The sequence below is a fragment of the Trachypithecus francoisi genome, unplaced genomic scaffold, assembly GCF_009764315.1.
Source record: "Trachypithecus francoisi isolate TF-2019V2 unplaced genomic scaffold, Tfra_2.0 Lachesis_group8, whole genome shotgun sequence".
Taxonomy (NCBI): Eukaryota; Metazoa; Chordata; class Mammalia; order Primates; family Cercopithecidae; genus Trachypithecus; species Trachypithecus francoisi.
The window spans coordinates 51,773,115-51,789,167 of NW_022681473.1; the positions used below are offsets into that span (position 1 = coordinate 51,773,115).

Sequence of the window (16,053 nt, forward strand, 5' to 3'; positions counted from 1 at the left end):
AGAAGACATGAGTGAGAGGGGAACAGAATCACTGTTGCTGTGAGACCCTGGCAGGCTACTCAGCCAGAAGGAAGCTGGGGAGGATCCTTTCCTAAGTTAGGTCCCTCAGCTGGCCCAGGGGCAAGGGATGACAGTGAGGGGGAAGTAACTTTCCAAGCACCATCTGCTGGAAGCCTCATTCTGTCAACAAATAGGGTATTAATAACTTCCTCGTTTGCCTTGCAGATAATCTTATATCTCACAGAAGTGTTTTTGAGGCTTTTCATTGATGTGGCAATGTGGCTTGAAAGGTACCTGGACAGAAGGGAACTGTGACACCCTGAAGGTAATGCTGGGTAGGGTCAGGCCTGAACCAACAACATGGGTAAAGCTATTTCAGCACTCCAGGGGAAAGCCAGCAGTTTCCAAAGCAGTGAATGTATCAGCAGGGGGAGGCTCTGGACATTCCAACTCCACAGCACCCTGGCTGGCAGACCATCTGTGAAGGAGCCAGGCCTGAAGGACAGCTAAGGAACAGAAGCTGTGAGAACACTACCAGCACCACAGAGCCACAGGGCCAGCCAGTGGTAGGGTCACTCTTGGGAAGATAGTGCTGGTTAATAAATGACACAGAGGCCCTGGTACAGTCTGCCTGGTTTTTAAAACATGAAGAAGTAATGTAGACATTGTAAACTGATACAGTTGACTGATCCCTGACATACACTTTATTAAAGATATTTTGAAAGCACTTAGTAAAGAAAGCAGTTTGTCCATTTTGCATTGCTGAGGAAAAGCAGAAGTCCAGCTCCTGCAACCAAACTGTCTGAACATCATCTGAGTGGACCTGGCTTTCTGTTGAAGCAAGCCCCTGGAACTGGGCCCCTGGAAGTGATAAGGGATTGGACAGCATTTCACAGCCACTGGTGTGCCAGAGAGGTGACAAAAGCTTCATCAGGCAAGAGAGATCACTCTTGAGTGCTGCATAAAACAAAGGAGTAGAAAAGACAAGCCCAACATGAAGTATTAGCTGAGATAGCATTATAATCCTTGTTCCACACCCTGGTAAGTATGGGTATCTGATAGAAAATTACTAAGAAAAGCAGCAAAAAGAAAACGATTAAGCATGTGCCATTGCAAAAGGAGCTTGTTTTATTTATTTTTAAATTTGTCCATCCACAGGACTCTGTTTGATAATTATTTTACACACACACACACATATATATATATATGAAATAAAGACATAGATTCTTTTTCTTAAAATAATCAAGCCTGTACCCCAGCCTCAAATGTCATTGATTTGGATGTTCCTAGAACAATGCCAAGCCTCTAGTAAGTACACAAAAGTGTTTGTTGGATTCATGAATACGCAAGAATGAAAGAGATAGAGGCATGTCTATCACATCTACAGCTGCAGATCTGTTACCAGTATGGGAATCAGGACCAGTTTACATAATTTGTGGGGCCCAGTACAAAATGAAAATGCAGGGATCCTTGTTCAAAAATTACATTTTCAAGATGGCGACAGGGCATTAAACCAAGCATGGGGCCCTGTGAAACTGTAGAGGTCGCAAGCCCATGAAGCTGGCACCGATGGCGGCTCTCGAGATGCTACAGACATCAGTCATATTTTAACCTCAGCAAATCCTCTCTGAGAACATAGACATCTTTATGAAAAGGATGGAGAGATGGACAGAGCTGGGTGTTTGAATAACTGTGTCCTGAGAGTGGTAACCAAAAGACCATCACTCACTTGATCGGAAGCCTGGTCCCACCCTAAAGTGTTTTATCATTGATTTGGATGTTCCTAGAACAATGCCATGCATCTATTAAGTATACAAAAATATTTGTTGAATTTATGAATAAACAAGGATGAAAGGCACAGAGGCATGTATTGGATCTACAAGTCACACAAAGATTCCAAGGGTCACTAATGACAAGCTGGACTGTGAGGCCATTCAACAAACAGGTTTTGACAGAAACAAAAGAGAAGTCCTATCTTAAGTTCAAAAAAGCACCTATATAAGATGTAAAAAACCTGACCTAACAATAATTCATATTCAGGAGAGAAGGGGGAGGGGGCAGTACTGCAGCTGCCCCAAATGATGCGGTACTAATAAGATGGCTTTTTTGGCAAGGAAGGCACTAGCCCCATTCATCCTCAGGCCAACCAGACCACAGTTGACATGCTATATTGGGTTGTGAGAGTCATTTCTGGAAGGAACTGAGCAAATGCATGTGGCTCTGGAAAGTGTGTGTGGCAAACACTGTTGGGGGAGCCAATTTCCAACACCATTCCCAGGCCCCTTCTCTCTTGCCTGTCTCCACCAGGGAGGCTGGAAAATCTATATATACTTGCTTCTGCACCCTGCCCTGCAGCTAGGTGTGACCAAGTGACACACTTTTGGATAAGGTGAAGTCCACTATTGAGTTTTCAGGAAGGTGTATCCTCTCTTGATAAAAAGGACAGCCAGACTAGAGCTTTATTTACCCCTATTTTTACAGTGGGTCTGGCTACTTAGACCTGACAGAGGTACCCGGCTACATTAAGGAAACAAGGTAGCATGCTAGCTTGGTGTGGCTGAGTGCAAAGACAGAAAGAACCTGGTTCCTATTGACCTCATTGAACCACTGCAGCAACCCCACATAACCAACTCCAGACCAGTTATACTTGAGAAATGAAACTCTATTTATTCATCAGGTCTTCTGGTCCTCGCAGGTGAATGCTTTCCAATTTGAGATAGCACGTCATGAGGAGATAAATAGAGAATGCTGGAGTGAGCAGACAGGCCAGGCTTACAGAGAGCTGAAAATGGATAGTGATGATGCAAAATTCCAGATGGACTACCCTCTACTCCAGGGCTTTGCAAACTTCTGCTCAAAGATGGGTATGCAGATTCTGTAGACTGTGCAAGTAAGGTCAGCCCTGACTTTGTGGGAGGTAGAAGCAGGTATCCTTCCTTTTAGTTAACGTTTTTCTATTCTTCTGTTTACAATTTGCAAGAACACGTTTCTGAAATTCAGTTTCTTTCCCTTCAATTCCCAAGTTAATCTCACTTTACCTAGTAACACTACTTAGAGCCCTGTGCAGACCTAATTCCTCATGGAAGACAACAGATTCCCACAGTGCCACCTCAACCATCTCCCAGCAGAGATTTAGCAAGACAGAGAGAGCACTCAAGTCAAGCAAGTGAAAGCATATACCTCTTGCATTTATTTTTCTTATTTGGACCACTAGTCTTTGGAAGTTTGTTTGTTTCTTTGATTTTTGAGACAGAGTCTCACTCTGTTGCCCGAGCTGGAGTGCAGTGGCATGACCTCGGCTCACTGCAACCTCCACCTCCCGGGTTCAAGCGATTCTCATGTCTCAGCCTCCCAAGTAGGCACCTGCTACCACACCCAGCTAATTTTTATATTCTTAGTAGAGACAGGGTTTCAACATGTTGGCCATGCTGGTCTCAAACTCGACCTCAGGTGATCTGCCCGCCTTGGCCTCTCAAAGTGCTGAGATTATAGGCATGAGCTACAGTTTTGTTGTTTTGATGGGATTTTGGTGTAAAGATTTAGGTGGACTTTTTTTGTGCTAGTGGTTAAATCAGGTGAAAAGAAAGTCTCAATTATTGTTGGTTTCAGTCCCTTCCTAAAATCTTCATGCAGAAATGTGATTCTTAAATCCCTCTTATTTTTAACAAATCCTGCCTCTTCTGATTTAAAATTGCAGTAGCATAGGCCTTCCATTTTTGCCTAGATGAGGTTAAAAGAGGAGGAGAATGGTTTTGTGGAAGAAATGTGAAGCCTGTCCAAACAATGAGATAAAGGGAGGGACCCGAGAGAGGAAGCAGGCCTAAAAAAAGGCTCAGTGTTGAAACATCAAATTCCCACATGCTGCTACTTACTTGAAAATTTATCAAAACAAATGTTGTGAAACAATCCCACCATTGAACATACCCTGAGAATGAGGTGTTTCAACTCATCGTCTGATAGAAAAGTTGGCTTGTAGTTTGCTTCTGTATATGGATTGGTGGCACCTTAGGGGGGAAAAAGAGAAAGTATTGGTATACTTGATATTCAGAAAATGTCTCATTCTAATTTGCTGCCTCAAACCTTTCGCAAGTGGCCTAGTCCCTGTGACCTGGTATTTAAATTTTGTTGTTTAGGCCTTAACTGAGATGGGCCTAGATCTGGCTTTGGATGGAATCCTGTAAGCCAAAGATAATACCATGGAAAAGAGAACACTGTTACCCACAGGAGACCTAACAAGCCTGTTTTTCTCATTACAGGGAAAACCAAGAGATAATAGAAGGAAGTTTAACAATCTGCTTCTAAGAGAGAAGGCAGCTCTGGAAGTAAACTGGTAGAGGCTCCTCAGAGAGTTCCCTCCTCCTAAGATCTGTATTAAATGGGTTGTCTGGTAGTCCTTCAAATCACCACTCTAAATGTTCTTGGGAACCCATCCAGTCTGCTAGGCCCTGAGTAAATATATTGCGGAAGGCATTTAATGTGAGTTCCTCTTCATCGGGGTGAGTTAAATGAGTGTGGCAATGTGGAGGAATGCATTGCTTCAGTCAGTGCAGCTCCCACTCCCAGGACTGAAAGGGGACAAGACTTACGCTTAAAAGGTTGTCAGTCTGGCATTTTTCAGGAGAACAATCACTTAACAGAGAAAAATGCCAGCAGTAAATGATTTGGAGTCTGCAGAATAGCGAGTAGAATAGTGAAAGAATAAAATGTAACTGATCTGTAACAATTCAAAGTGCAATGGGGAGGGAGGGAGACAGGACGTGTTGCAACCATTCAATTGATCCCTATCCCTGCTCTTTATTGTAACTTGAGATTTGCCACTTATTTCCAATTTAATAGAAATTAGTTCATAATAATTTAACCCATGTTATCTTTGCTAATATGAATTTTTAAATGCCATTCTCCCAGCACAGGATACAACATTTATATTTTTGGATAATGATCTAAAGTCAGACACAACCAGTTACTTCTTATTTCTGGTGGCTTTGTGCAAATATAAAAAGACACAATTCTACCACGCAGGTCAGAGATCTGACTGAGCGCCCACTTTCCAATTTCCTCCAAAAGTCCAAGACTAGCTATGGAAAATTCCAGAAACAGCATTCACTAAAATGCCTGATATATTTCAGATTTCTCTTGTGGTTTGGATAAGTCACTTCCACTTTTCTGCCTCTGTTTTCTCACCCTCCCCACACTCAGAAAAGAAGGAAAATACTGCCTCCCTCACAAAGAGTGGATCTGGTTCGGGAAAATTCCAGGAAGATGAAAATATCTTCAGTGTTCATTCCTGACAACAAAATGCCGCGAGAACCCACAACCCGTGACTCACTTTTCAAAGGAACCATGATGAATTTTCATCTTTGAAACTGACTTTTCTGTGTCACTGTGTGCACCTACATTTCTGCGTGTCATAATTGTAAGGATGGGATCCAGGCACAAACATAGGCAAGATGTGAGACATCAGAGCAGTACCGTCTCTGATAGGCACATAGCCTGATTACACGCATATACAGAGATGTGCAAAGCACATAGTTTCTATGCTCTGAGAATGTGTGACTGCAAAATTGCATGTCAAAACCCACATAAGCTCAATAATCACTTCATTTGGCATCACAGCTGTTGCTAAAAAGTAAAGGCATACTCCTCAAGGCTACATAATTGCAAGTAATAAACATTTGCCTTAGGGACAGGAACATTCTAGGCAAGGGTGGTAACATGTGTGGGCAAGCACATAAAGGACAATAGAGCCCAGGGTCTCACCTCTTAATGTTTTCATGTGCTGAACAGCCATCCTTAGCACAGTAAGTTTATCTAATTTCCTGGACATTGCGTTGCATGTTGGTACCAAAGAAGCCAACTCATCTATAAAACTGTTCATTTTATCCCGGCGCCGCTTTTCAATCTGACTGTGAGCTTCCCTGAACAACAATATGAAAAACGATTTCTTATAAAATGTAACCAAGCATCAAGAAAAGACGACAAAAATAAATGAGTTGTAACTGTTTTCAATGTTCATCTGACAAGGCAAATTTAGAATCTGCAGAATGTTCAAAATTAGACTTTTCTACTAAAGTCTCCAAGAAAATGGTCTCACTGCCAGGTCAGTATTAGTTTATGTTTACCTCATCCTTAGAATTCAGGAGAAAAGCTACAAAGATTGTCTTTTCAGAGTAAACTGAATTGTTCATGTCTCCTCATTTCTTTTCCTCTCAGCCTCTGCAAAATTGGATTTTGAAATGGGGGTGAAAGGACAGAGAAGGGAGGTGGTGGCTTCATTGCACAGAGCGTCCAGAGCCCCGTGGGCTGTCCCTGAGGTCTGTGAGGAGCCCGCTGTGTGGCCATGTGACCTGGGCAGGGCACCACTTCTTTCCAGTCACAGCCTCACTGACTAGGGCACCCAGTAACCAACACCATCATCCTTGGATCAACTAGGACTCCACCTAGGTGCAGCAGATGCTACATCTGTCCCCAGGAGCCTCCCCTGAGGAATGTCACACTCCTCCCTCCCGGGAGTGGCTGCCTGCTGAGGCAGGCTGACACTGACTGATGTGCACCTGCCGTTGGTGATGGTCCTCCTAAGGAAGTGCAGCAACTATGGAAATTCAGTTTGCTGCAGCTGCCACAGATATAGAGCCATGGGAGCTCCTGCCAAGGCTGGCCTCTGAGGGAAGAGCTTGAAGCCTTAGGGCAGCCAATTTCTGCAGCCCCCTGTATCAGTCTGTCATGATGCAGCCTCAGAACACAGCCTGGTACTAACGGCAGAAGAAGTGAGGACCCAATGGGAAGAGGTCAGCAAGTGTGGCTGGAGGCAGGAAGGACCCAGGCAGAGAATCTACTAGAGGCACCTAGCGTGCCCCGTGTGGTGCATTCAGTTGCAACTCGCAATGCAATAGGGGCCCCTGTCAGAAGCAAGTCCCAGCCATGTCTCCTGTGGAGGGCGCTCCAGTCAGGAAGACGCAAATCACTGAGCCATGTCTCCTGTGGAGGGCGCTCCAGTCAGGAAGACGTCCTCTGCTGAAGATTGGGGAAAAACTTGAGCCTTGATTGATTTCTGCTACCTTCAAATCCCCTTCAGGTTAAAGGTGCTTAGACAGCAAAGAGTAAAAGCCAGCCCAGTATGGAGAGCATGGAGGGCAGAAGCCCACCTTGGCCAAAGCCCACTACCTGCCTGTTCCCTGAGGAGGTGACAGTGCCCAACAGGACTCTTAGACAGGACCAAACATGCAGAGCCTCCTTAGCTGCTCTCTAAGCAACCAGAACTAGGAGGCTTTGTAGACAAAATGAGGTCCAAGATTACCTTGCATTTTTTATCCTTCCTTGGTGTTCTGTATATTCTAACCTGGGGGGAGGAAAAAGCAAAAGATAAAAACATAATTCCCTGGAGATGAATGACAAAGTTACACATTGCTGTTTTCTTCTGCCCGATCCCTGTCATCTCTCTGCAGACACACAAGGGGATTGGGGGTTGAAGGGACACAGTGCGAGCCCACAGGCTCACAGCCTCCTTGCTCATCTCCAGTTGAGGACATGGGTGCTGCCCCAAGTAATAGAATGTGTAACAGTGCAAAGAAAATGGCTATAAGGATGCTGAAGTTCAAATTACTAGGTTCATGGTACCTTCCATGAGGGTCATCTTTGTCTGTGTCCATGCTTTCTCTGAAAAAACAAAAGAGAATGTGACTGCATGTTAATAAAGACATACAGAAGAGCTTCTTATCGTAAGACAGAAGGCTCTCATTTATCCAGAAACCAAACAATTAGAAAGCTGGAACAGCCACAGTATCGATTAATGATGTATAATAAGGGTAAAACAAACAAACAGAAATTAACTTGAACTTACTATAAAACCTGGACCAGCTTCTCAGGTTATCAAACAAAAGTTATCATCCCAAAAGAGTTTGTGTGTTAATATATATTTTACCATATTCTGATTGTTTGAAAATTGGGAATATGTAGTGTTTATAAAAATGCTTAGTTAAGCATAGGCTCGAAATATCTCTAACCTCTCATTATCCCCATAATTCTGGATAAATGAAGCTTATTCCATTTGCAAAACATATTGAGCATCAAAGACAAATGTGCACACATATCTATTTGGCAGGGAAGGGGTGAAGTGAGGAGGGTGGAATTAAAGTACCAACAAAGTACTGAGCAGAGCCCCAGGCAGCTTTTCAAAGGCACTGCTGCCAAGTGTTCTGCTTCTCAGTTAGGTAGGAACCCCTAGACTTCAGGAATTGGGATGGAGGGGCGTAGTGGGGCTGAGGGCCACAGAGGGTCCTGGGGTCACAGCAAAGATCTCTCTCCCTTTCACAGACTCCAGAAATCCAAGTTTCGTTGCATCCTGTGGTTCACTAGAAGAAAACAGACTGAAATCCCCAGAGGAAGGAGTTCCAAACCCCCCTCACAGCCTTCTCCAATCCATACATTTATCAGGAGGGCATGGACTGCCAGCTGGGCCTCTCTCCTTTTTCCTTTATCCCATAGGAAAGGAGAGATCATGGCCCTTCAAACAATGTAATCCCAAGGGCAAAAATAGCTGTTTCTAGGAGCACTGGATCATATCATGGGCATTCTAGAACAGTGTTCCCAATCAGACGCCCTGGGGTTCCTCACAGGCAGAAGGTTTCCCCAGCTAGTTCTAAAGTTCAGAGATCATGCAGGCCGCACGGAAAGACAAAAATTCCTCCCCCCCCCCTTTTGTCTAGAATTCTATCTGTTCCTCGAGGCCAGGTGACAATCTCAGGTGAGAAAAAGCTCTGCCTGACAGTCACAGATGACTTCAGTTACATTAAAATGATAATGAAAGGGATTACAGTTGCTTAATTAATTGAGTCTCCATGAATTACAGAAGATTAGCAAACTAGAGTCCACAAGGGAAATCTTGGGTGGTGACCAGGCTGGAACCCACAGGTCTACATGACAGAGGCCTTAGAACACATCAGTGGCTCCCTCAGCGCTTGCTCAAGACAAAGGGTTTGTGGCCAACACCTCACAGTCTTTCTGCTGGGGAGTTACTGCTATGGAAGAACGCCCTCACAGCCCTCATACCCACTCTCCAGCCCCTGGGTGTTGGCTGTCTTAATCATCTGGGATAACTTACATATTAATCATAGCATCTCCTAGTGGGCATCTGACCTCCAGCCATTGTGCTCCCCAAATTCGACCTGTGAACTTCAGCAGAAAGGACATCTGCTGTAGGGGGGATACCTCCTCGGAGATTTTCCCTCATTAAACAAAAGAAAACCTCTTAAATGGACATTCGGGTAAGATTCCACGCAGGTGCTTCGGCAAAAGAAAATGTGCCTTTGAATGTTCTACACTGCCTTATTCCCGAGGTGTTTGTACTGTGAGTGTGAAAATTTACTTACTCAAATGAAAAGTCATTAAGTCTAAAAATAAACAAAAATACTATTTAATATAACAAGTTCATAGTAATTTAAATAATGTTTAAGGACAATATCAATGTTCCTAAATTGTTTTCAGAGAGGACCTCCACTCATTCCTCCCATAAACACTCGTTAAGCACCTGACACTTGCTGTCTTCCTCAGAGAGGTCCTTGGGCTAAGCTCTCTTTGAACCCCCTGAGATGACACCCATAGACTTAACCCTCTTGCTCAAAGGAGCAATGAAAGAAGAGGAAGAAAGGGGTAAAAGGCAGAACTTGGCCTTAAGGCTGTTCTTTTTCTCTGGGTGTAGAACATTTTGGGAATAGGAGGTGGAAGTTAAATGCCTCAGTAGTGCTGAAGGCTCCCTTCTTGCTTACAAACTAGGGGAAGGTAAAGCCAAAACCCAACTGTGTAGCCACCTAGAGTTGGGTTTTTTATTCCCATCCCCTTTTCCAGGAGAAACAGTAGCTGGTCGCTAGATGTTCCATGCCCAAGAACTGACACCAAGTTTAACAAGAGGAAGACATGCCCCAAAGGCCTTACTGGTAGTCAGTGGAGCTGCCTTTCCGTTTGCGGTTGCAATCCACACCACTGGTACCAAGAGAGCCGGAAAGCAGGTCAGTGGGGCCCGGGGACATGAAATCACTGATGGTTGAAGAAATGTCCATTCTCTGGTCTGCCATTGGATGATCTGGAATTGTTACAAGATGCACAAAGGCGTGTTTATTTCGATGAGCTCTCGAAAGCGGTGGAGAACCCAGGGTGGTGCTTGGGGGTTTGGTGGTGGGGCAGGCGGGGCGGGGGGAGACCCAGGGCTGGTTTACAGCAGCACTAACGCATCTCTCACACCCCTGGACCCAGAACAGGCATGATAGAATGGAAAGAGTATCATATTTATTTTAAGAGTTTTTGTAGGAAATTTAAGCTCACCTGCTCATTTTTCTGGTGAAGACATAAAAGCCTAGAGAAGCTGAGCAGATTCTCAGTCCCTGTGCTGTGGCATGGAAAAACTAAACCAGAACCAGAAACTCTAGGAGTGACAACCCAGGGCAGTTCCCACTGAGGGGACCAAATATCCCAGATGTTCTCCGACAATGCTAATTATTTTTCCTCCCTTTTCTCCACCAACAAAGCTAATTTTATTTTGTTTTTATTTTTTACTTGTTTTGAGACAAAGGCTCACTCTGTCACCCAGGCTGGAGTGCAGTGGTGCAATCTCAGCTCACTACAACCTCCACCTGCCAGGTTCAAGTGATTCTCATGCCGCAGCCACCCAAAACGCTGGGAAGCTGGGACTAAAGGTGTACACCACCACACCTGGCTAATTTTTGTATTTTTAGTAGAGATGGGTTTTCACCATGTTGGCCAAGCTGGTCTCGAACTCCCGGCCTCAAGAGATCTGCCCATCTCAGCCTCCCAAAGTGCTGGGATTACAAGTGTGAGCCACCACACCTGGCTGCTAATTGTATTTTCTTCTAATCAATAAACATATGATCAAGGAAACAAATAAATGCAAGTTCCTTATTATCTTTGTACTTCTGTTAGGACTTTTGAGAGCTTGTTTGGAGGTCCTAGCAGAAGACTGCAGTTACTCATACACCCTTGACCAAAGACTGGTCCTCCTCTATTGGAGATGGTCATCCTTTTTGAGCATACGGCTTTAGGAGGGACGCACATGGACTGGTGAGGGAGGAATGGGACACCCGCCTAGCCAGCCAGATCAGCTCAATCACCCCTGGCGATCAATGGGGTGACAGATGTTGCAGCCAGATCGTCCTCACATCCTGTTGTGACCTTTGTAAACATTGTAAGAAAGCAGAAAATATCCTTTCTTCCACTGTAAGTCTTACTTGGGAATCAGGAAAATATGGTCCCCTCTATCACGGCCCAGGCAGTCGGCCTGTTTTCCCCCACGGTCAGCATCCTTTGCAAGGAAAGCCATGAATGATGAAATGAAGACATTGTAAAGAAATTTGCAAAACATTTTGAGAACTCATATTTTAAAAGCATTAAGCAAACCAGCCCTTGAAAAGGGCCTAACAAGTGCCTTGCAAGGGACTCTGACTCCAAGTCCAGTTGAAGAGGTTGGGGAGGGTGCCTGCCTACAGTCAGGGAGTCTGAGCTCCGTGAAGTAGGACTGGAGCTGTCACTATCCCCCTCTGGACCCAACTTCCCTCATCTACAAAACAGGAGGGTGAGTGTGAGCTACTGTTTCCCACTGTCACTGTTCTGCCGACAGATAAGTGAACCAGTTGCCTCCTGGTTAGATGACTGCCATTTTTTCACTTTGATAAGCACTGCTGGGGTGAACATCTTTGTGCGTATATCTCCTTGCATTTGAGCAATTATTTCTTAGAATAAATTTCTAAAGGTGGGACTGACAGGTCAAAAGGGGACACATGTATTCTGGAACATACTATAACACTGTGCTCCAGAAAAGCGACAATAATTTCTATCCCCAACAAGAGTTCTCGCCAGTCTGAAGAGGAAAAAAAGATCTCATTGTTTTTACTTGTATTCTTCAGCTATTACTGATGGTGCTCTTCTGTTTACAGGCGTTTCTCTGTCTTCCCTTGTGTCTGCTCATGTCCTGTTTTTCACAATGGCCTCCTACCCCGTGTTCACCTGTGTAACAGGGCATGGCTGGAGAAAACATGCCCCTTAGAGGCCTGCATGCCGCCCAGCGATGCTTCATTCCCCTGGCCATTTATTTTCTATTCTGCTATGAAGGACTTCATACTTTGTCCTCTCTCCTCAAACTTCCATCATCTCCTCAGTCTCCACTCTCCGCTGAGGACTCTGCTTCTTAGTGAACTGAGAAAAGAGGCAGGTGCACACCCACCACCTCCTTAGATGCTCCTACTTAGGATCCCTTCCCAGCTCATGCCTGGGATTCTACCTCTCCCACCTCCTCGAGACCACCATTTCAGAACCCTCGCCCCAGCCCAATCCTGCACCATCCACTCTCCCCACGCTACTGAATCATTTCTACTTGGGTAAAAACAAGAGTTATGTAATTCCCATCTTGGGAAAAATAAACTTACTTGAATACCATCCTCCTCCAGCTATTGTCCCATTTCTCTGTCTCTGTTTTTTTTCCTCTTATTCTCAATAACCCAACTCCAATCAGATTCTCTCCCCAGCATTCCCACAAAACAGCCCTTGTCGGGCTGACCAGTGACCTCCCCACTGCTAGATCCAATGGCCAGTTCTCTCCTTGCCCATCAGCACATCCAGGAGAGCTGACCTTGCCCTTCTCACTGTCTCATGGCTTGGGAGATCCCCCTTCTTGCGGGACTCCTTCCATTTCAGTGGTCACTCCTTTCTGCTCTCTTTGGCTGGCTCCTTCTCATCTCCCTCAACTCCACGGAAGAGTCCCATGGATGTCCTGGGCCCTTTTCTCTATCTACACACGCTCTCCAGGGCCTCTAGTGCCATTCCTTCAAATACTATAAACACTGTAACAACTCCCAAATTTACATCTCCAGCTTAGATGTCACCCTGAATCACAGATTTTTATGGCCGACCACCTCCCTGACATCCTCACTTGAATATACAAGAGAGATGTCAAACTGAAACATCCATAACCAAAACTCTAATTCTCTCCAAGCCAAGCCTCTCAGTCATTCCTATGTCAATCCTTCTGGTTGCCAGGCCCCAAACCTAGAAGCCATCCTGACTCCTTTCTTTCACAACCTGAATTCAATCCATCAGCAAATCCTATCAGCTCGACATTCCAAACACAGCAAATTTGCTATCAGCTCGACATTCAATGACTTTCCCTTTTTCTTCACATGTCATTTCATCAGTGAAGCCCCCTTGAATAGCCATATAATGCAAACCCTGCCAAGCCTCCCTAGCCCAGCCCCCTGCTTAATGTTTTGTCCTTAGCCCTTATCAACACGTGACCTACCACAATCTCCCATATTCACTGGCTGTCCTCTCCAGCGGGATCTAAGCACCAGGACAGCAGGCACAGTAATTACTCCCTGTGCCCTTAGTGCCCAGAATACTTTCTACTACATACTAAGTGCTCAATAAATATATATTGAATGAAAGAATAAATTTGTATACTAAGAATATTGATTTGTTCATCATTGATGTTGCCAACACTTTTTCCACCCTTTTGCTTTTTAACTTTGTTTACGATATTTGTATGTGGCACCAAAAGTGACATGTTTTAAAAGCCTTTTCTTACCCAGAATAATATATTCTTTTTTTCTAAGATTTTAATGATTTTTTAAATTTAATGCTATTTGGAAATTATTTTGATATACTACCTAAGCTTAGGAATTTATTTCCCTCTAACGGATAGGAAATGTTTTCTAACATCATTTGCCAGCTCATACATCCCATTGTCACTAACCTGAAATACACCTTTATTGATTTATCACCTACTTCTGGACTCTCTACTCTGTTCCTCTGATCTAGTTATTTCCCTCACAGTACCATACTGTTTTTATGACTGTGCTTTAGAATACATTTTAATAGCTAGCAGAACAAATACTCTCTCATCGCTCTTTATTTTCAGAAATTTCCTAGCTATTCTCTCTGATTTACCCCTCAAGAAGTATTTCATGATTATTTAATCATATTAAAGACCCTGTTGGGTGGGTGACATTGTTGTTATTTTGTCATTAACATTTACAGAAGCAGGGCCAGGAATGAGTACCGAGCCCTGCCCTCAGGGTCTTGGTGACTTATGGAGCCCTGGCCCCCTTGGACCACACAGCAGACATGAAGTACCTCCAGAATCCCCCCACTCCCTTTTTTGACCAGTCAAACAACCGCATGAGGTGGAATATCCCAAGTTTCAGAGTTCCTGGAAGAAACTACACTTCCTAAAGGAAGAACTGCCATGCAAGCTACCAATAATCAGTTCACAGGGGGCGGGAATGGGATACTACTTTGTTACCTGAAGTTACAGTTCTTACACCCCAGATCCAGCTTGGGAGGAGTTAGGGGCCTCTGGACTTGGTCACCTCAAAGCGATTTTCATGTTTTATAATTTCTTTTCAGGCGGTCAGCTTCTTCCAAAAACCTACAGTGAGGGCCACAAGAAAAGAAAACCCAGACAGGTCACTTTGAGGTAAGTAAATGTAAAAATCTCTTATTAGCTAAGGGAGACAGTGGAGATGGTTCATGACTCCTAATTACAGGGAGGAAGGCTGGGCGAGCACGTCACACTGTACCGGCACTCACCACCCCTTGCTGCCTGGCTATCCTTCAGCTTCTTGTTAAAGCTAAGTTGCAAACACATGAAAAAAATTTGGCAGGAGATATTTTCTGTGAAAAACAATGCCTTCAAAGTTACTAAAACTGGATTCTTGGGCATGTCCTTAGAAGGAAGTTAGTTGTGTTTTTTTTTATTTCTCCTACGGGGTCAAGTAATCATAATTGTGAAAACTTGCTGAGTGTGATTTTGTGGATAAGGCTCTATCCTTATTGTTTCATGTAGATTAACTCATTGAAACCTGAAAGTAACTCTATGAGGTAGACACTCCTGTGTTCTCCATTTTACAGAAGAGACTGAGGCACAGAGAGGTGGAGAAACTAGCCAAAGTCACATAGCAAGAGAGTGGTGGCCTCCAGAAGCTACCTCACTGCTGAAGACACCACTTAGCTCTTGCTAGGCTGAAGGTAGTGGCCTGAAGCCAGACAACAAGAACAATGAAAAACAACAGAAAACAAGTCTTCAGAAAACATTAAGCTGAAACATAATGCCAGCAGAGCCAACACCTGAAACTAACTGCTCAACAAGCTCCTCGGTCTAAAGAAAACATCAGTGAATATCAAGTGCATCTGGGCACATACGAAGTTAAGAAAGAAAGAAATTCTGAAACAGGGTTCATGGTAGCCACGTGGCAGTGCTGCCCTCCCACTTACTGAAAGGACTGAGGGGTCTCCTCTCCACCCTAGGACTCATGTGGAGGATTCCTGTGTCTGGCAGGAACTGGCTCTGAAAGGAAGAAAAGGGTCACCCCACATCCTCCTAATCCATCCCTGCACTGCCTTGAGATGGCAAGATTTAGATTTTAAATGGGGCTTTCCTGACCTTTCTGAAGCAAAAATTTTGGCATTTCAAATTCCACTGGTTAATTCTTGCAGTCTTTGGGGTATCTCTGCCTCAATCGTTATAGAGATCTCCAAATGAGTATCTGCGAGTACAACTGCTTCCAGCCTCCCAAGGCATTCATTCCCCATTGCAATCTGATTCAAGAACCCTCACTGTCAGATTCTGTTAACCCCAGTCTGGGCACATGCAAATAATGTGACCAGAAATTTTGGGCTTCTCGTTCTTGAGCCTCAACTGGTAAAGCAGCAGCAAATGGATGTGAAATCCCCAGGCTTAATATACGTAATTCCATCTAAATCTGATTCTCTGTTTAGGTCACACGCTATCCTCCCAGCCCCCAAATTAGCAACCCAGAACCTACCCTTGGCTTCCTTCCTCTCTCCCTCCCACACCCCACAGCCCCCACACAGCCCTCTAAGGGATGGGCCCAGCCACTTCCCTCTAGCTCCTTGTCACTGCCTCTCTTCAGTCTGCTGTCATCTCCAGCCCCATCCCCTCCCCACTGTGGTCAGAGGCGGGACACCCCCTTGCTCAGACCACTGCAATAGCTTCACTGCTCCCCCTAAGTCTTCCAGAAAAAGTTCACCACCCCT

General features: G+C 44.6%; 1 protein-coding gene across 32 annotated transcripts in view; it reads right to left on the minus strand.

Moving 5' to 3' along the window:
• The window catches only part of ARNTL (aryl hydrocarbon receptor nuclear translocator like), a 110,236-nt gene that overhangs the window by 23,505 nt on the left and 70,678 nt on the right, over window positions 1–16,053 (minus strand). For 11 of the 32 annotated variants that reach the window (XR_004435975.1, XR_004435974.1, XR_004435976.1 and 8 more), the window contains 6 exons: window positions 14,300–14,425; window positions 9,928–10,075; window positions 7,615–7,653; window positions 7,295–7,336; window positions 5,758–5,915; window positions 3,925–4,004 (listed from right to left, as the gene is read on the minus strand). Coding sequence is in view for 27 of the 32 variants with exons in the window: in XM_033206153.1 (XP_033062044.1) it covers window positions 3,925–4,004; window positions 5,758–5,915; window positions 7,295–7,336; window positions 7,615–7,653; window positions 9,928–10,067 (459 nt within the window). In the remaining 5 variants the exon portion in view is untranslated. The other 21 variants (XM_033206165.1, XM_033206160.1, XM_033206162.1 and 18 more) reach the window with 7 other exon arrangements.